This window comes from Canis aureus, chromosome X, assembly GCF_053574225.1.
Source record: "Canis aureus isolate CA01 chromosome X, VMU_Caureus_v.1.0, whole genome shotgun sequence".
Taxonomy (NCBI): Eukaryota; Metazoa; Chordata; class Mammalia; order Carnivora; family Canidae; genus Canis; species Canis aureus.
In genome coordinates this window covers 70,248,411-70,269,298 of record NC_135649.1, presented here as the reverse complement: position 1 = coordinate 70,269,298, position 20,888 = coordinate 70,248,411, and the positions used below count along the sequence as shown (strand labels likewise).

Genomic DNA, 20,888 nt, shown 5'->3' with positions numbered 1-20,888 from the left:
GGATGACTGTGTGGAACTGGATTGTTTGCACTTGTTTCGGTTCTAGTTGACTGTAGCCATATGGGAATGTGGGTTCAGTGTTAGCAGGTTTTTTTATTTTTCTTTTAGAGATACAAGCAGGAAATCTGATTTTTTTATGTGAAACGTCCTAATTTCTAAATGCTGGTAATTAATTTTTTTATTCAAAGTTTTAGCCAATACTGCACCAGACACATCTGTTTGTTGGATGTGGCCTGTAGGCTGTCAATTTGAGACCTATGCTGTAGGAGATGGGGTATTTATGAAAGCATAGAAGTGAACTGAAGTAACACTTCAAAACACTTTTCAAAAATAACCATGCATATCCCTCACTGGATGGCTCCATTTCAACATACCTACTGCATATGAAGACACATGTTCTTTCTCTGGGGAACCAAAAAGGGATTCTAGGTCAAAGTGACTTGCAGGTCTTCTGAGGGCAATGGTGCAACCCAGGATCTCAGTCTGGCTGTTAAAAGCCTGGTAGAAGAGGGTAAGCTGAGACCAGTAAGGCCTGCGACAACCACTACCAGGAGATGGCCATTACTTGTTTCCTTTTCACTTTAAGGAAATCAGGGGTAGTCTCTTTGAATTGTATATACAACCAAATCAACATAGCCAGCAATAACACAGACAAAACATGTTATAGCTGTTCAAGTCCAAACTCCTCATTTTGCAGTTGGAGAAACTAATGTTTCTGGCCAAAAAGTCACTGGCCAAAAAAACGTGAGTTGCTCAGAGTGACCCGGCAAACCAGTGGTAGGGTCAGGCCTACTGATTCCTATACTTAACATTCTTTCTAATAAGCTTATGCTGTGATAATTAAGGTAAATCAGCTCCATAGTTCCCCTAGCACCAGGAATTTCTAGACAGAACAAGCAGGACTTGAAATTAGCTTAGCTGGTAAGTGCCCTTTTAAATCTTCTCATGGGCATGGTGATGATATTCTTTGCAAACTTTATACTTCATGGTTAAGGACCAATGAGGGGACAAATAGATCTTTCTGAAGCACTGAGGTCATTCACAAAGTATCCGGAAGAAAAGTTGGCTGTGGCTAATATATGTAAGGTTTATGACTCCTGTGCTTTTTGGACTGACCTTTCCAGTGCATGTTTTGCTTTTGCTTCACAGTTTCTTTTCTATATCTCCCTATTCTTCTTCTTTCCCATCAGCCTAGGTCTCAGGCCTACCCTTGACAAGTCAATTAAACTGCTAATTATTTATAGCATGGGAATAGGAGTACATAGTGACCAAGAAGCACACATATTTCCCCTGCTATGGTCATTTAGCTCTCTATAATCTCAGACTAGTAACTCTTGTTGATTGTGACTCAACTAATCCTTTCCATACTTCATTTCAGGGTCTATTGTTCTGACATTTGTCTTTTTATTTTTTTTTTTTTGGTTTTTGCTCTGAAACTTTTTCTCATTGGTTCAGCTGTTGAAGATGCTGCAGTTGCAGCAGTGTACATCTGGAACAGTTGGCTGACTTGTTGAACTTCCCCCAGGGACTACTCCAGGGAGAGGAGGGGAGGGGAGAGGTGGAGAGGCCAGAACAGTTGCCTACAAACAGAGATGCCAATATTGCCTGGCCGGTTCTGTGGACCACCCTTGTAAAAATGCACCTCACCTGGCCCTCAATATCCCCATTTATTCATTGAAGGCACATATTCTCTGCTGAAAACTGGTTGCAGAGGCAGGCGAGAAACTCCTCTGGCTGTGGATTATCTCATACAGCACTTTCTGCATTGTAAAGGGACCCACACATATTTGTTGAATTAATTAATAGATCAAGAAATCTCAGGAGACTGTTTGAACCTGCATGGGGCAACATCACCTCAGCTCCACCTGGCTTACCTGCACTTTTCGGCCACTTAGATTGAGGCTCGAGACTCACTCCAGGAGTGGGGCTGCCTCATTTCCACCCCAATCTCACTCCCTTTGGCTCCCAGGCTCCTGGGTTTCCTTTTTCCTTTGGCGCGCCACAGGATTGCAAACACTGCAGGCATGGTTTCATTCCAAACCAAGAACTGTTTTAATTAGTTTAACGTCTGTTAAACGCTTTGAAGATTGAAAGCAACAGATAAGTGCTGGATGATGTTATTAACAACTGCAGTTAATTGCAAACATTTCTATTAATTCTAGGTTCTGCCTCCTTTTCTTTGCTCCACTTTCTTTCCAAGGTTCCCAAATTCTCGGCCTCCCCCTTCTTCCCTCCTCCTGCCGGTTTGGACGGTAGGGGGTTAAATTGGGGCGGAGTCCAGGCATGAACGACAGCGGCGGTCACCAACTGGAACAGGCGCAAGCGGGAAGAACTGGGTGGGGCAGTCAGGCAGAGGCGAACCCCCACGCCCCCAGGCCCCGCCCAGTGGCTGGAGGCCCAGGGTGGAATGGCAGGGGGCGGAGCGCCAAGGGCTGGCTGGCCGGTGGTTGGGCGTTCGGGCAGCCGCCCGGGGGATGGGGCGGGGTCGGCTTGGGCCACCTCCTTCATTCTCCCCTCAGGCCGAGCCGCCCCTCTCCCCCGTGCCTCCTCCTCCCTTTCCCACCCCTCAGAGTGGAGCTGCACATGCGGCAGCTCCCTGCTCCGTTCCGCCCAGCCTCCGTTGCTTTGGAACGGGTCCCTGCAGCCCCTAACCGATGGCAGGGCAGTAGCTGCCTGTCAGGGGTCCTGAACGGCTGAGGCAGACGCGGCGGCTCCAGGGCCTCAGAGAGTGGGTGTCTCCGGAGGCCATGGGCTACCCAGAGGTAGAGCGCCGGGAACCTCTGCCCACAGCAGCGCCGCGGGAGCAGGGGAGCCAGGGCTGCGGCTGTCGCGGGGCCCCTGCCCAGGCGGGTGAAGGGAACAGCTGCCGACTCTTCCTGGGTTTCTTTGGCCTCTCGCTGGCCCTCCACCTGCTGACGTTGTGCTGCTACCTAGAGTTGCGCTCCGAGTTGCGGCGGGAACGGGGAGCCGAGTCCCGCCTTGGCCCCGGCACCCCTGGCACCCTGAACAGCCCCGGTGGCCTCGACCCTGACGGTCCCATCACTCGCGACTCCGGGCAGCCATCACCTCAGCAGCAGCCGCTGGAAGCAGAAGAAACCGCACTCCCCCCACACTCCCGGGACGGGCACCAGGTGAGTCACCTAGTAGGGGCGGTGGCGGCGGTGGCGGCGGCGGAGGCCCCCTTCCCTTGTGGGCAGGGCGGGAGCCCTCCCCCACAGGGCCCTGGGGAGGACTCTGCCACCTCCAGCCAAGTTGCAGGGCCGGACCGGGGAGGAGGCAGGCGAGCCGGGGAGAGGTTGCCCCGGGGCAGGTTGCCCTCGGTCCTGGTCTAGTTCCCCCAGACTCTCTCAGGACCCCTGGACTTGGGAACCCTGGCAGGCGCCCGCCGCCCCCGGCTACCAGCTGCCTTGGGGAAAGTTGGCGGCTCTCCCGGCCGCGGAGGTGCGGACGCTGCCCCTCCGGAGGACTAACGGCAGCAGCTTAGCCCTTCTACTCCTGGTGAGATTCTCTGCCCGCGGTGCTTGTTTTTTCGTGTCCAGAGCTGATGCCAGCACAAGCAGGCTCTCCTTTGGAGTTGGAGCGGTAAACGGCTGTAGTAACTGCTCCCCAGTTGAAACAACTTTTAATCGTATATTTAGCGCGGGTCCTTGTACGCTGACCACAACGTGGGCTTGGTCACACTTACCTGCAATTTGAGACTGATTGTCCTCAGTGTTCTAGTGAGGATCAGCGCCCCGGTGGAATTCTGGTAGAAGTATGCCGTCTTGCTAGACAACTTTTGAACAGCAATTTAAAAAATCTATGAAAATAAAACTCACCCTTTGCATGCCGGTTCTGACTCTTGGGGGTGGGGGTGTGAATAGGGTAAGTGTGAAGTCTCTTCACTACTGCTAGTTCCAGAACAAGAATCCACTGATGGTATAATGAATTACTCAAGAGTAATCTTTCAAGAGCAGTTTTTGTTTTGTTTTGCAGTCTTTATAGTTGGCAAACTATTAGCTTTGGTGATTGTCTTCCACTTTTTCAGCTCTTTATTCAACTAACTTTAGTGCACTTAAAATAAGTATTCTCTTAACTGCCCTATTTTGTCGTGAAATTTAAAAGAGGCAAGTGTAAGAGAATCTTTTTGAGGTGGTTAGAGAATAATAGTGAATTTGTTCCTTTTGGGGAAGAGGGCAAGTTGTGCCAATAAGTTTCTTGAAATGAGGGACCCCGGATTTCTATATTTACTACCACATTCAGAGTCATTGTCATACTCTGTAAACATCATTTCTGCTCTTTGACTACCCATCCAAAGCTGGCATCACATTCATGACGAAACTGTAATGTTGGGACTGACATATATTCTACATTGTGCATTGTAAAATTACCCTGAGCCTAAAAATGTCTTGCTAGCACACTCCAACATACTTATATAACAGCTTATCAAAGAAGAGAATCAGTAGACATGCTTCTCATACTTGAAACTTTAAACACTGTAGCTAAATGATAATTAACTAGGATTCTGGCTCCCTTTATCTATCCACCCCCACCCCCACAGTGCCCAGTAGAAATACTTAACAGCTGAACATTGATATTCTGTGAAAAGATGAAGTAATTGAACTTCCTTAGTCAAATGGTAGCCAACCCTTTTCAGTATTTAGGATGGACAGACCTATGTTTATAGACTAAGGATTATAGCAGGACAGCTGCACTCTTCTGTGGTGGTATGGGGCTCTCACTGGTCTACAGTGGCATTTAGTTGCCTATTGTTTGCATGGCACTTCAAATAGTTCTGTCTAGATTTACATACAGCTCCTCATTTTCTGTCCTTTACTTCTGTTTTAATCTTTTTTGAGCAGTCACGACAAGCAAACTGGCTCTTTAGATTTGCTGGCATCAATTGGAGTCAGACACTTTTACAATTGTAAGGGGCCATATGAGTCCATTTTGTTTGATCTCCTTGGATAGCACATAGGTCCTGAGGGAGGGGAATGATTTATCCAAGGTCATTTACAGCTATGGTCAAGGGTAGATAGGAAGTTGGCCTCTTGACTCCCAGTTCAAGAAAGTTCATTTGTTCCCCTATAGCAGGCAACTCCTGGAACTTTTGGGAGAAAGTGGGATGGAGCTCCGTAGTACAATTCTTACAATGTACAGGGCTCAGGTTTGCGTCAATTTCTTTTATTCTACCTGCATTTTGGCCAGACTAAGTTTAACATGTATCTTTACTCTTCCTCACTGTTACTTTCAGGAGAATTGAAGTACACTTTCAAGGAATTTTAGCCCAGATTCAAATTATGTTTCTCTTGAGAATATTAGTTTTACTATACCCACTCTCCCCACCCCCAAAAGTTTGGCTATTAGACTTAAATTGATATGGCTAGATCTTGGGTAAAATTTCTAGTGCCCTGGTGCACCCTCTGCTGGCTTTGCAGGGACATTTAATTGCAGTATCTGCTGACAGTCAAGATTCGAAGTTGTGCTGACAGATTCTGATTCATAAACAAGGAAGTAAACAGCCTTGTGGGATTTGGCCACGTAGGTCATATTTTTATATTTTAGTTTTTCAACACAAACAGCTGCAGTTACAGCAACTCTTAGATGGAGAGGAAGAAAGATAAAAATATACACCCTTCAGTGGGCAGAATATTCAGGTTTCTCACCAGTTTGTTTGCAAGGAATAAAGACAAACTGGTGAGAATAAATTGCAGAAAGATCTCATGAGACCAAGTGGGCAAAGCAGAGTCAGTTCATTATATAAGGCTATACAAACCTATCCGTGTTTATGAGATGATGGGCTCAGTTACAACTCAAGAAAGGGATCTAGAGATCACTGAAGAGTGTCACTTGTATCCCTCAATTTAAAAACATTTAAAACAAGGTACAGAAAGAAATTAGGGCAGTCAGGATACATAGCAGAAAGATCAGCAAAGTTCTCCAGGGGAATTGTTAGAAAAGCCTCCCCAGTAGGGACGTTGTTAATGATAAAAAGTGAGAGGGTCACCTCAGATCTTTTGGAATCATAACTGTCTCCTTCAGCTGGAGTAGCCAAGGAGTACCTGTAGATTAATCTGGCAACTCGTTAGAGATTATACGAAGATCATCAACTTCTGATTTGGACAGTACACAATTTGATTGTTAAAGTAAAAAATAAAAGTCACTGTTGATCATTCTATAAAGAAATTAGCCCAGTTGTGTTTATGGTCCTCAAAGCCAATAATATGGTAGACATCAGCAGGATGGATGTTGAAAATAATGACAAAACAAAACCCTTATCTTTTCCATGTAAAAGACTAAGAGTAGATTTGCATCCATAATCATATAGAAAATTCTGGTTGCTGCTCCTCAAGAAAAACCTAACAGCTGATAAAAGCCCTTAGAAACCCAATTAAATTGATCAAAAGTATAGAGAGATTTTCTAGTTTTTTTCCCCTGTCTGGAGAGAGAGAGAGGTTAAAGGAAGGATATGATCAAAGTCTACAAAACCATGAGAGAGATGAATAAGGTTAATATATTAGTATAATTTAACAATTTAGCTCAATAAATAGCCTGACTCAGCCCGACACTATGTTAGGTATTAGATATCTTTTAATGCTTAAAAGATTCTTTTGGAAGAGAGGCAAGTAAAGGTAGTATCTCATTCAAATGATTGCCTAAGAGATAATCTAAATTGGAATTCTAAGATTTAGGAAGAGTTTAGGAAAATAGAAATGGGTAGATTAATGAGAATTTATTTGAGACTGTTGGGGATATTTGGAAAATGTTCCTAATTATTTGAGGTGATGACCTAGAAATCAACTTTTTTTTCACAAAACATCTCTTGGTTTAAACTATAGATAGAACATTAGTATATACTGATTTTACATTGCTTGTTAAGGCTGGTTGATCAAGAAAATGACTAGGAGTCATTAAATCAATAATTTTTTTTTTAGAGGAATGGGATCCAGATGAAACAGCCTTCTATAGGGTTTAAATCTAGTGTTTTCAGTTTGACATTGAAGGCTTTTGATCGACTGGCTCCATTATACCTATCGCATTTTCTCTCTCACTAATTCTACTCCTGCAACGCACCCACCATATCCTGTCTTGGGATCATTCTATAGTTATTATTGCTGTTTTTCGTTTAATAACTCTTGTGTCTTTATATAGAACTCCTCAGAAATCTGCCTTCTTTTTTTTTTGTCTTGTTCCACAGTACTAATTCAATGCTAGTTATAGTAAGGGACTTAAATACAAGCCTGCTTTCCTTAAGTCTTGCTAAGCCTGTGTCAGCTATGCTTAGGTGAGTAAATTGTTCCACTAGCAACGTTTCTGGTTTCTAGAGTTATTAGAAAGTGAAATAGAGAGGAGCCCTAACCACATTACCTTTAAAATGATGTAAAAAAGCTTTCTGTAATACATAATTTGATGTTTTGTTTTATTTTGTATCTAAGTCTCATCTCGTTCTCAGATTTTGTGAAAAAATAATCTATAATTTATCTGTAAATACCTTACAGGGAAGATCTCTTTATAATAGAGAAGCCATTAAATACCCAAGAACATTACCAAGAAAACCGTTTGCCTTGCTTGTTAGGGTGGCCCTCATAGAGGACCGACTTTATATCTGTTGTACTTAGTTGTTCATCCTCCCCCCTCACTTTTCTATTGAAGTATTGCATACATACAGAAGAGGTGACAAATTTTTTTTTTTTGGTGACAAATCTTAATTGTGCAATTTGATGAATTATTACACAGTGAACACACTAATGTTACCAGAACCCAGGTCAAGAAGTAGAACTAGCCAGGTGCCTGGGTGGCTCAGGTCATGATCTCCAAGTCCTGGGATGGAGTCCCATGTCAGGCTCCAGGTTCAGTGGGGAGTCTGCTTCTCCCTCTCCCTCTGCCTCTCCCCCTGCTCATGCGCACTCTTTCTCTGTATCTCTCTGTTTCAAATGAATAAATACAATATTTTTTAGAATTTAAAAAAGGAAATAGAACTAGCATCTCATAATCCCCACATTATGCTCCATTCTTATCACTGTACCTTCTCCCTCCAAAGTTAATAATTATCTTGACTTTTAACATCATAGGTTAGTTCTACCTATTTTGAAACTGATATAAATTAGTGTATATTTTGTAGGGGGTCTGGTTGTTTTTCTCAACACTGTGTTTGTGATATCCATCATGTTGCATGAAGCTATAGTGTTTTATTTTTATTTTTGTATATTATTCCCTTGTTTGAATATACTACAGTTTATTCATTTTATTGATAATGACTATTTGGATTGTTTCTTGTTTGGGTTATAATAAATAATGCTATGAATATTATGCATATCTTTTGCTTATATGTATTTGAATTTTTTAAAAGATTTTATTTATTCATGAGAGACAGAGAGAGAGAGAGAGAGAGAGGGGCAGAGACATAGGCAGAGGGAGAAGCAGGCTCCATGCAGAGAGCCTGATGTGAGACTCTATCCTAGAACTCCGGGATCACACCCTGAGTCGAAGGCGGACATTCAACTGCAAAGCCACCCAGGTGTCCCTGTATTTGAATTTCTGTTGGGTATATACCTAGGATTAGAATTTTTGGGTTGTAGGGAATGCATAGTTTCAAATTTATTGATAATGATAGTTTTTCTAAGTGATTATACCAATTTACATTCTACCAGCAGTATATGAGAATTCAAGTTGTTCCACATTCTTGTTAATACTTGTTATTATCATTCTTTTAAATTATAGCAAATCTAGTGGGTGGGCTTGTAATACTATCTCATTGTAATTTTAATTGACATTTCTCAGAAGACTAATGAAGTTGTACTTTTACACATGTTTATTTATTTGGATAGCTTCTTCTATGAAGTACCTATACAAGTATTTTGCTCATTTAAAAAAATTGAGTTATTGTCTTTCTCCTATAGGTTTGTAGGAATTCTTTATATACTCTGGCTATGAACCATTTTTTGTACTTTTTATGTTGTAAACCCTTCCCAAATCTCTTTTTAGTATTCTTTGAGGAACAGACCTTTTAAATTTTAATGTATCTAGTTTTTCAGTATTTTCCTTTATGACTAGTGTTTTTTTATGTTTCATTTAAGAAGTATTTTCCTATCTTGATATCATGTAGATATTCTTCCATGCTTTCTTCTAGAAGCTTTATGTTTTTGGCATTCACATTTAGATCTACAGTCCATCTAGAATTGATTTATGTGTATGGTGAGATATTAGGGGCCAAGCTTTATCTTCTATGTATAGACACTCAACTGATCCAGGCCATTTATTATAAGGAATGTCTTTTTTCTTCACTTCTTTAGTGTCACCTTTGTCATAAATTGTCTGCATATGTGTGAGATTGTTTCTGAACTGTTTGTTCTGTTCTATTAGTCTATTTGTCATTGTAACAATACCATAGCCTTAATTACTGGACTTTTTAATAAGCTCTTGATATCTGGTAAAGCAAGTCCTTCCACCTTGTTTCTCTTCTTTAAAAGTATCTTGGATGTTCTTGGCCCTTGGCATTTCTCTATGTATTTTAGAACCAGCTCGTCATATTTCACAAAAAGAATAATTTTAAAGGGAGTGATGTCAGCAGGATAGATTAGGAAGTCCTGAACCCTCCTCCTTTCCCCCCAACACACTCATTTAGCAATGATTCAAGGAAAAATTCCCTTTGTGAGAAATTAAGGGACTAATTCAAAGAATTCTATAACTGGGGTGAACATGAAACCAGACTCACTGATGCTAGCAGGGAGATTTGGGACACCCTATCACCGGCTCAGCACCATATGATAAGAGACCTTCTAGCATCCAACTTCTTCCAGAGGGGGCAAGGGGTTGGTTCACATGTCTAGCACTCCCGAGTTTTCAGAGGACCTACTTCTGTTTTGCCAGTCTTGAAACTCTGAGAGGCCTGCCTAGGAGAAAACAGAAACAGTGTCTTGGGCTGGTAGATATCCTAGATCATCCCTCCTGCTGAGCACAGAGCAAGAACAAAAAAATCCCAGCTGTCATTATTTCCTTGGGGAAGAAACGTTTATCTGTGCATCTGATGCTCCAGGGCTGCCCAAAGCACTGGCATCTGACTTGTCAGTCTAGAAGTGGATGGATTTGACACAGTTTAGTTTCAGGGGAGAACAGAAATGATGGCTAGGACTGATAGATGCCATAGATCCTCTCACCCTGCTCATCACAGAGTGGGTAGATGAAACATTTCAGCTTTGAGCTTATTCCTGGAGATGGAAGAATTGATCTGTGGATTCAGTGCCACAACTTCTCCAGGGCTGCCCAAAGAACTGGCATCTGTATTGCCAGTCTTGGATCTCTGATGGGTCAGGCATAGTCCATTCTCTCTGGAGGAGAATGGAGATGGCAGTTTGGATTGGTAAATGCATAGCCACTCTACTCTACACAGAGTACATAGAAAAAAGCCACAGTCATTTGCTTATCTTTAGGGAGGGAGAGAATTGATAGAAGCCCCCAGAATTGCTGATTGGTGAAGGTCTTATATACAAGACCAATCCATGGAGCTTGGAAGAGGTGCTTTTTTGTGTGTAATGTATAGACACCAACACAGTCAAATGAAAATGAAAAATCAGCAAAGATGTTCCACACAAAGGAATACATTATATGTCCAGATACCCTAAAGAAACAGATCTGAGATTTGACAGAAAATTAAAAATGACTTATAAAGATGCTCACCAAGATCAAGAGAACAGTGCATAAATAGAGAATTCTAACAAAAGAGACTGAAAATAGAACCAAATAAAAATCATGGAGCTAAAGAACCCAGTAGTAAAACTGAAGAAATCATGAGCAGGATTCAGCAGCAGATTAGGTAGAGCAGAAGGATCAGTGGACTAAAATTGGTCTTTGGAAATAATTCAGTCAGTGGAAAAAGAAAAAGAAAAATAGTGAGAAAGCTTAAGGGACTTCTGGTATACCATCAAGCAGATCATTATAGATATTGGGGAGTCCCAGAAGGAGAAGAGAGAGAGAAAAGACCAGAAAGTTTATTCAAAGACATAATGGCTGAAAACTTTCCAAATCTGGGGAAGGAAATGAACAACAAAATTCAAGAAGCCCAGAGATTACTAAATAAATAAACCCAGAGAAGCCCACACCAAGACACATTATACTCAAATTGTAAAAAATCAATAATATAATTTTGGAAGCATCATCAAAAGAAAACCTATTTATCATATACAAGGGAACTCCCCACTAAAACTGTCAGTAACATTTAAGCAGAAATCTTTCAGGCCAGAAGGAAGTAGGATAATATATTCAAAGTGCTGAAGGGAAAAAAACTGCCAACCAAGAAGACAATACCTGTCAAAACCATTCTTAAAAATAAGAAGAGATTCAGACATTCATAGAAAGATTAAAAGCTGAGGAAAGTCATCATCACTAGACCTGACTTAAATGCTTCGGGAAATGTATTGCTTTGAAATGAAAGGATACTAAAGAGCTATGTGATAGCATAAGAAAGTATGAAACTTATTGGTAAAACTGAATATATAGACACCTATAGAATACTGTATTATGGTAATGGTAGAAGATAAGTCACTTTTATTTCTAGGGTAAAGGTTAAATGGCAAAAATATTAAAAATAACTGTTAAAAATATACACTATGAAAAAACTATGGATGTAAAATGTGACAAAAATAATTGTGTATGGAAAATAAGAGTTTTTAAAAGATTTTTAAATTATTTATTCATGAGAGACACACACACAGAGAGAGGCAGAGACACAGGCAGAGGGAGGAGGCCCCATTCAGGGAGCCTGATGTGGGACTTGATCCCGGGATTCCAGGATCACGCCCTGGACCAAAGGCAGGCGCTAAACCACTGAGCCACCCAGGGATCCCCGAAAATAAGAGTTTTTATATGCAATTGAACTTAAGTTATCAGCTTAAAATAGACTTAGAAATTAAAAGATATCAACACAAAAACAAAATACAAAGGAAGACAGCAAGAGAGGAAATAAAGACAAAAGATTCTCAAGACTAACAGAAAACTGACAAAATGGCAATGGTAAACTCTTCCCTATCAATAATTATTTCAAACGTAAATATACAAAACTCCTCCAATCAAAGTTATATAGTGGCCAAAAGGATAAAACCAAGACCCAGTCATGTTTTCTACAAAAACTCGCTTTAGATTCAAAGACACAGATAGACTCAATAAAATATAAAAATCATATGGTATTTGTCTTTTTCTGACTTTCTTCACTTAGTGTAATACTTTTTACCTCCATCCTTGTCATTGCAAATGATTTCACTCATATGTGGAATTTAAGAAATGAAACAAAGGAAAAAAAAAAGTAAACCAAGAAACAAACTCTTAATTATAGATAACAAACTGATGGTTACCAGAAGGGAGGTGGGTGTGGGTGGGTTAAATAGGTGATGAGGATTAAGGAATGCACTTGTGATGAGCACTGGGTGATGTATGAAATTGTTGAATCACTATATTGTATACCTTAAAGTAGTATTGCACTGTATATTAACTACCTGGAATTTAAATAAAAACTTAAAGAATAGAAAAAGTTCATGCAAATGATAAACAGAGCAGAATTGGCTATAATTACATAAAAAGAAAAACTTTAAGTCAAAAACTATCAGAAGAGACAAGGAAGGACATATATTTATATATTGATATTTATATAATGATAAAATAGTCCATTCAGTAGGATGATATAATAGTTATATATGCACCAACATCAGAAAACCTAAATATATAACATAAACATTGACAGAACCAAAGGGTGGAATAGACAGCAATACAAAAATAGTAGGAAACATCAATGCTTCAGTTTCAATAATGGGTAGAACATCTAGACAGAAGAACAATAAGGAAACAGAGGACTTCAACAATAGTATAGATCAATTGGACCTAACAAACATGCAGAACATTCTACCCAATAGCAGTATAATATACATTCTTCAAAGGCACACATATCTTTCACCAGAAAAGATAACCTGTTAGGTCACAAAACAAGCCTTAACAAATTTAAGAAGATTGAAATCATGCCATGTATCTTTTATGAACAGATTAGAATGAAACTAGAAATCAGTAGCAGAAAAAAAAACTGGAATATTGACAAATACGTGGAAATTAAACAACACATAAACAACCATTGGGTCTAAGAAGAAATAAGAAATTCGAAAATACCTCACGAAAAACAAAAACAAAAACACAACCTACCTAAACTTATAGGATGCAGCAAAAGTAGTACTAAGAGGGAAGTTAATAGCAATACATGCCTACACTGAAAAAGAAATCTCAAAAAGATGACCATACCTTTAAGGAGTTAGAAAAAGAACAAAATCCAAAATTAAAAGAAAGAAGGAAATAAAGATTAGAGCAGAAATAAAATAGAAGATAGAAAAAAGAGTTTTTTCAAAAAGATAAAAGTGACAACCCCTAGCTGGACTAAATGCAAGAAAAAAGATGACTCAAAATCAGAAATGAAAGGAGACATTACAACTGATGGCACAGAAATAAAAAAGGATCATAAGAGACTACTATGAACAATTATATGTCAACAAACTGGTAATCTGGAAGAAATGATAAATTTCTAGAATAGAACCTACCAAGACTAAATCATGAATTAGAAAGTTTGAACATAACCTGTAACTAGTATGGAGATTGAATCAGTAATCAAAAAGGTCATAACAAAGAAAAGACCAGGACCAGATGGCTCCACTAGTGAATTCTACCAAATATTTAAAGAATACATAATACCAGATTTTCTCAAACTCCTCCAAAAAATTGAAGAGGAGGATACTTCCAAAATTATTTTATGAGATTAGCATTACCCTGATACTGAAGCAAGGCAAAGACAACAAAAGGAAAGAAAACTACAGGCCAATATCCCTGATGAATATGAGATGCAAAAATCTTCAGCAAAATACTAGCAAACTGAATCCAACAGCACATTAAAAGGATCGTACACCATGGCCAAATGGGATTTATTCCTGGGATGTGGGGATGATTCAACATATAAAAATCAATTAATGTGATACATTAATAGAATAAAAGATGCAAATTACATCTCAATAGATGCCTAAAATCATTTGACAAAATTCAACACAATTTTATTGTAAAAACTCAACAAAATAGAAATAGAAGTAAAATACCTTAGCATAATTAATATATGAAAAGCCCACACTTAACATCATACTCAATGGTGAAAAACTAAAACCTTTTCCTTTTAGATCTGGAACGAGGCAAGGATGTTCACTCTTACCATTTCTGTTCAACATAGTACTAGGAATCCTAGCTAGAGCAATTAGGCCAGAAAAAAGCCATTCAATTAGGAAGAAGTAATATTGTCCTTGTTTGCAGATGTCATGAATAAACAAATTCAGTAAAGTTGCAGGTTACCAAATCAACATACAAAAATCAGTTGCATTTCTTTTTTTTTTTTTAATTTTTATTTATTGATGATAGTCACACACAGAGAGAGAGAGAGAGGCAGAGACATAGGCAGAGGGAGAAGCAGGCTCCATGCACCAGGAGCCTGATGTGGGATTCGATCCCAGGTTTCCAGGATCGCGCCCTGGGCCAAAGGCAGGAACTAAACTGCTGAGCCACCCAGGGATCCCCTCAGTTGCATTTCTATAACTAAAAATGAACTATCTGAAAAGGAATAAAGAAAATAACCACAGTTACAATAGCACTCTGGAAAACAGTATGGAGGTTCCTCACAAAGTTAAAAATAGAGCTACTCTACAACCTAGCAATAGCACTACTGGGTATTTACCCCAAAGATACAAATGTAGTGATCTGAAGGAGCACCTGCAGCCCAATGTTTATAGTGACAGTGTCTACAATAGCCAAACTATGGAAAGAGGCCAGATGTCCATTAACAGATGAATGGATAAAGAAGGTGTGGTACACAACACACAGTGGAATACTGCACAACCATCAAAAATGAAATCTTGCATTTCCAATGATGTGGTTGGAACTAGAGGATATTATGCTAAGTGAAATAAGTCAGAGAAAGATAATTATATGGTCTTACTCATATGTGCAATTTTTTTTTCATATGTGCAATTTAAGAAACAAAACAGAAGATCATAGGGGTAGAGAGGAAAAAATAAGAGATCAGAAGGGAGATGAACCATAAGAGACTTGATCATAGGAAACTAAGAGTCCCTGGAGGGGAGAGGGTGGAGGAATTAAGGAGGGCATGTGATGTAATGAGCATTGGGTGGTATTATATAAGATTGATGAAGCACTGACCTCTACCTCTGAAACCAATAATATATTAGGTTAATTAATTGAATTTAAATAAAAAATTTAAAAATTACATAACTGAAGTAATAAGTGGAAAAATTCAGAAAAAAATGGGCTAAGGACTTGAATAGACATTTCTCCAATACATACATGAAAAATGTTCAATATCAATAATTATCTGGGAAATGCAAATCAAAACCACAATGAGGTATTACCTCACACCACCAGATAATAACCATGATTATCAAAAAGAATATAGGGGGGATCCCTGGGTGGTGCAGCGGTTTGGCGCCTGCCTTTGGCCCAGGGCACAATCCTGGAGACCTGGGATCGAATCCCACGTCGGGTTCCTGGTGCATGGAGCCTGCTTCTCCCTCTGCCTGTGTCTCTGCCTCTCTCTTTCTCTCTCTCTGTGTGACTATCATACATTAAAAAAAAAGAATATAGGGAAAAATCAGAACCTTTGTATGATGTTGGTGAGCATGTAAAGTGGAGCGGCCACTATAGAAAACAGAATGGAAGTTTCTTAAAAATAGAACTACTACATGATCCAAATTTTGGGTTTTTATCTGGAAGAATTGAAATCAGGATCTTGAAGAGATGTTTGTACTACCATGTTCATTGCAGCATTATTTACAATAGCCAAGATGTGGGAACAATCTATCCATCAATACATAAGTAGAGAAAGAAAATGTGTGTGTGTATGTATGTATGTACATATGTATATGATAGAATACAATTCAGCCTTTACAAAGAGGGAAAATCTGCAATATGTGACAACATGGATGAACCTTGAGTGAAATAAGCCAGTCACATAAAGACAAATACTGCATGATTCCACTTATATGAGGCTTAAGAAAATAGAATCATAGAATCAAGGAGTAGAATGATGCCTGTCTAGGGCTGGGGCTTGGTAGTGGTGGTAAATGTGGAGTTACTAACCAATGGGCATTAAGTTTCATTTAAGCAAAAGATGTTCTAGAGATCATCTGTACAACACTGTACCTATAATCAACAATGTTTGGTATGCTTAACATTTCATTAAGAGGGTAGATCTCGGGATCCCTGGGTGGCGCAGCGGTTTGGCACCTGCCTTTGGCCCAGGGCGCGATCCTGGAGACCCGGGATCGAGTCCCACATCGGGCTCCTGGTGCATGGAGCCTGCTTCTCCCTCTCCCTCTGCCTATGTCTCTGCCTCTCTCTCTCTTTCTCTCTCTCTCTCTCTCTCTCTCTCTCTGTGACTATCATAAAAATAAAAAAACAAAAACAAGAGGGTAGATCTCATATTATTATTTTTACTACAATAAAATAAAATTAAGGGAAAAAACCCTCCTGACATTTTAATTTTGATTGCATTAATCTAAAAATCGGTTTAGGGGCAACATATTTTTATAATATTGAGTCTTCAAATCCATAGAGATGCCACCTTTCAGGGCATCCCACATCCAGCGACTGACAATTAGGAAGTATAAAGGCTTGCCCCTCCCAGCTAAATCCAGAAAACTTTGAAGGACCATACCAGCTCCAGAGCTCCCTATGAGTTTGCCTAGGGCCTTTGGGGATTGCTTTTTTCTGTTCTCTTGCACATATGTTGAACCTCCCCAAAATTAGGAAATAAAAGTCCTGCATAGGGCAGCCCGGGTGGCTCAGCGGTTTAGCGCCGCCTTCAGCCCAGGGCCTGATCCCAAAGACCTGGGATCGAGTCCCACGTCGGGCTCCCTGCACGGAGCCTGCTTCTCCCTCTGCCTGTGCCTCCGCCTCTCTCTCTGTGTCTCTATGAATGAATAAATAAATAAAAATCTTTAAAAATTAAAAAAAAAATAAAAGTCCTGCATAGTAATTTATGTCTTCCAGTCGTCTGCTTCACAGGAAAACCAACCTGGGACCATATTTATTTTATTTATTTATTCATGAGAGACAGAGAGAGGCAGAGGCACAGGCAGAGGGAGAAGCAAGCTCCATGCAAGGAACCCGATGTGAGACTCGCTGCCGGGTCTCCAGGATCAGGCCCTGGGCTGAGGGCGGCGCTAAACTGCTGAGCCACCAGGGCTGCCCCATTGAGGGTCTTTGTATCTATATACATGACTGAGATTAGCATGTAATTTTCCTTTCATACAAGGTTTGGATAAGGTTACAATGTTCTTATAAAATTACTGAAAGTGTTTTTTAAAAAATTTTTTGTCTATAAGAGTTTATATAATATTAGTAATATTTCTCCCTTCAATGTTTGGTAGAATTGGTGAAACACCAGGGCCTGGAATTTTGGGGGGAAAGGAGAGATTTTAAACTCTAGATTTGATAACTTAATAGCTATAAGATTTTCAGATTTTGCTTTTACTTATGTCAGTTTAAATAAGTTTTATGTCCTAAGAATTTGTTTACTTCAGTAAAATTTTAAGTTTAATCACATGAAGAGTTTCATGATATCCTATCTGTTTAATGGTGGTAAAATATATGTAACATAAAGTTTACCATTAAGCCATTTTTAAAAAAGATTTTATGTATTTATTCATGAGAGAGAGAGAGAGAGAGAGAGAGAGAGAGGCAGAGATACAGGCAGAGGGAGAAGCAGGCTCCCTGCAAGGCGCCCGATGTGAGACTCAATCACGGATCCCGGGATCAGGCCCAGAGCTGAAAGCAGATGCTCAACTGCTGAGCCACCCAGGCATCCCCCATTATAGCCATTTTTAACTGTACATGTACATGAAGTACATTCACAACATTGTGTATCCATCACCACAATTTTCAGAACTCTTTCATCCTTCCAAACAGAGACTCTGTACACATTAAACAATAACTCCCTATTCCCCTTCTCCCAGTCCCTGGGAACCTCTATTCTACTTTTTTTTCCCCCTCTTCTAATTTGCATATTCTAGGTACCCCATATGAGTCAAATCATACAGTATTTATTTCTTTGTTTTCAATAGTTATTTTATGTCTTATTTTACTTAGCATAAGGTTTTCAGGATTCATTGATGTCACATTTATCAGAATTTTACTCTATGGCTGAATAATATTTCTGTGTGTATATATACCATATTTTGTTTATCAATTCATTTGTGATGGACACGTGGGTTGTTTGTAATTTTTGGCTAATATGCATAATGTTTTGCTTTGAATGCTTTGAATATTGGTCTACAAGTTTCTGTTGCAGTCTCTGCTTTTTAATTCTTTTGTGTGGAATTGGCTGGATCTTATCTTAATTGTTTTAAGAATTGCCAAACTGTTTTCCACAGTGACAGTACCATTTTACATTATTTTCAGCAATCCACAAGAGTTCAAATTTCTCTACATTCTCACCAACACTTGTTATTTTCTATTTTTTAAAAATAACTATCCTAAAAAAATAAAATAACTATCTTAATGTGTATGAAATATTTTCTCGTATGGTTATTACTGCATATTAGTTTCAAGTGTAGGATTTAGTGATTGGCCCCTTCATACACCAGGTGCTCATCACAAGTGCATTCCTTAATCCACTCACCTATTTAACCCATCATCTCACCCATCTCCCTTCTAGTAACCATTATTCTCCATAGTTAAGGGTCTGTTTCTTGGTTTTCCTTTTTCCACTTCCTATGTTCATTTTTTTTTTGTTTTTTAATTCCACAGATGAGTGAAATCATATGATATTTGTCTTTCTCTGACTTAATTTCTCTTAGCATAATATTCTAGCTTTATGGACATCATTGTAAATGGCAAAATTTCATTCTTTTTAAATTTATGGCTGAGTAATATTCCATTGTATATTATTTTTTTTATTTTTATTTATGATAGGCACACAGTGAGAGAGAGAGAGGCAGAGACACAGGCAGAGGGAGAAGCAGGCTCCATGCACCGGGAGCCCAATGTGGGATTCGATCCCGGGTCTCCAGGATCGCGCCCTGGGCCAAAGGCAGGTGCCAAACTGCTGCGCCACCCAGGGATCCCTATTCCATTGTATATTATACCATCTCTTCTTTGTCCATTCATCAGTCAATGGACATCCAGACTCTTCCTTAATTTGGCTATTGTTGATAATGCTATTATAAATGTTCTGGTGCATGTATCCCTTTGAATTAGTATTTTTTTATTCTTTGGGTAAACACCTAGTAATACAGTTGCTGGATCATAGGGTAGTTCTTTTTAAAAATATTTTATTTATTTATTCATGAGAGAGAGAGAGAGTCAGAGACACAGGCTGAGGGAGAAGCAGGCTCCATGCAGGGAGCCTGAAGTGGGACAATTTAAAACCCAGGTAATTTACATAGTTATAAAGTATGTGTATGCTTCTATCATTTTATGACATGAAAACTTTTGTAACCACCATTGCCATCAACATACAGAACTATTTTATCACCACAAAACTATCCCTTGTGCTACCCCTTATATTCACCTATCTTCTCCCCATCGTTTCGAACCCCTAGCAATGAATCTTTTCTCCATATCTACAATTTTGTCATTTTGAAAATAGTACATAAATGGAATCGTATAGTATGTAATATTTTGAGATTGCACTTTTTTCTCAGTAGAATGCCCTTGAGATTCACCCTACTTGTTACATTTGTTAACAGTTTATGTAGTATAGTGTGTTTAAATTATTGGCTTCTAATCTGTATGATCTGTAGTTTGGTCCCCTTTTCATTTCAATATTATTAGTGTGCACTCTTTTGGTTAGTCTTACCAGAGATTTATCAATTTTATTAGTTGATCTACACTATGGATTGTTTGTTTTCTATTTCATTAATTTCTGTTATCTTTTAAATTTTTGAATTTCTATTTTTTTGGCTTTATTTTGCTTAAAAAGATATAGTTGAGAAATAAAATCTTTAAAAAATTTTTTAAATTAAAAAGAAAATAATGATTTCAGTATTTGAGTGAAAGAGCATACACAAGCAGAGGGGAAGGGCAGGGGGAGAAGAAGCAGAATCCCTGATGAGCAGTGATTTTTTTTTTCCCCGCCCCCCTCCCCCAATGTGAGGCTGGATCCAAGGATCCTGAGCTGAGATCATGACCTGAGCTGAAGGCACTTGCTTAATTGGCTGACCTACCCAGGTGCCCCAATCATTCTTTTTCTTCTTTATTTTTTAAGAGATTTTTATTTATTTGTCAGAGGGAGAGAGTGTACAAGCACAAGCAGGGGAATTGGCAGGCAGAGGGAGAAGCACGGTCCCCACTGGACAAGGATCTCCATGTGGGACTCGATCCCAGAAACCTGGGATCATGATCTGAACTGAATGCAGACATTTAACTGACTGAGCCACCCAGGCATCCCCATTCTTCTTTTTAAAATGTGCATTTAAAAAAATATTTTATTTATTTATTCATGAGAAACACAGAGGATAGGGAGAGAGGCAGAGCCACAGGCAGAGGGAGAAGCAGGCTCCATGCAGGGAGCCCCACGCGGGGCTCAATCCCTGGTCTTCAGGATCATGCCGTGGGCTGAAGGCGGCGCTAAACCGCTGAGCCACCGGGGCTGCCCATAAAATGTGCATTTTAGAGTACAAATTTCCTTCTTGCAGGTCACATAAATTTTAATATGGTATGATTTTATTCAATACAAAGAATATTTTCTATTTTTCATCATGGCTTCTTCTTTAGTCATTTTAAGTGTATGCATTAATTTTCAAACATAATTTTCTAGTTATCTTTTTGTTATTTTTAGCTTAATTCCACTGTGGATATTGAATATCTCTATATGATTTAAAGTA

At 39.4% G+C, this 20,888-nt stretch overlaps 1 protein-coding gene across 6 annotated transcripts in view; it reads left to right on the top strand.

Annotated features, from left to right (window-relative positions):
- Positions 1 to 2,423: 2,423 nt before the first annotated feature.
- Positions 2,424 to 20,888, top strand: part of EDA (ectodysplasin A) — a 429,425-nt gene continuing 410,960 nt past the window's right edge. For 3 of the 6 annotated variants that reach the window (XM_077890361.1, XM_077890360.1, XM_077890358.1), the window contains exon 1: positions 2,425 to 3,131. In XM_077890361.1, the coding sequence (XP_077746487.1) occupies positions 2,748 to 3,131 (384 nt within the window). In that variant the 5' untranslated portion in view covers positions 2,425 to 2,747. Of the gene's footprint in view, positions 3,132 to 20,888 lie in introns of all 6 variants that reach the window. The other 3 variants (XM_077890359.1, XM_077890357.1, XM_077890362.1) reach the window with 2 other exon arrangements.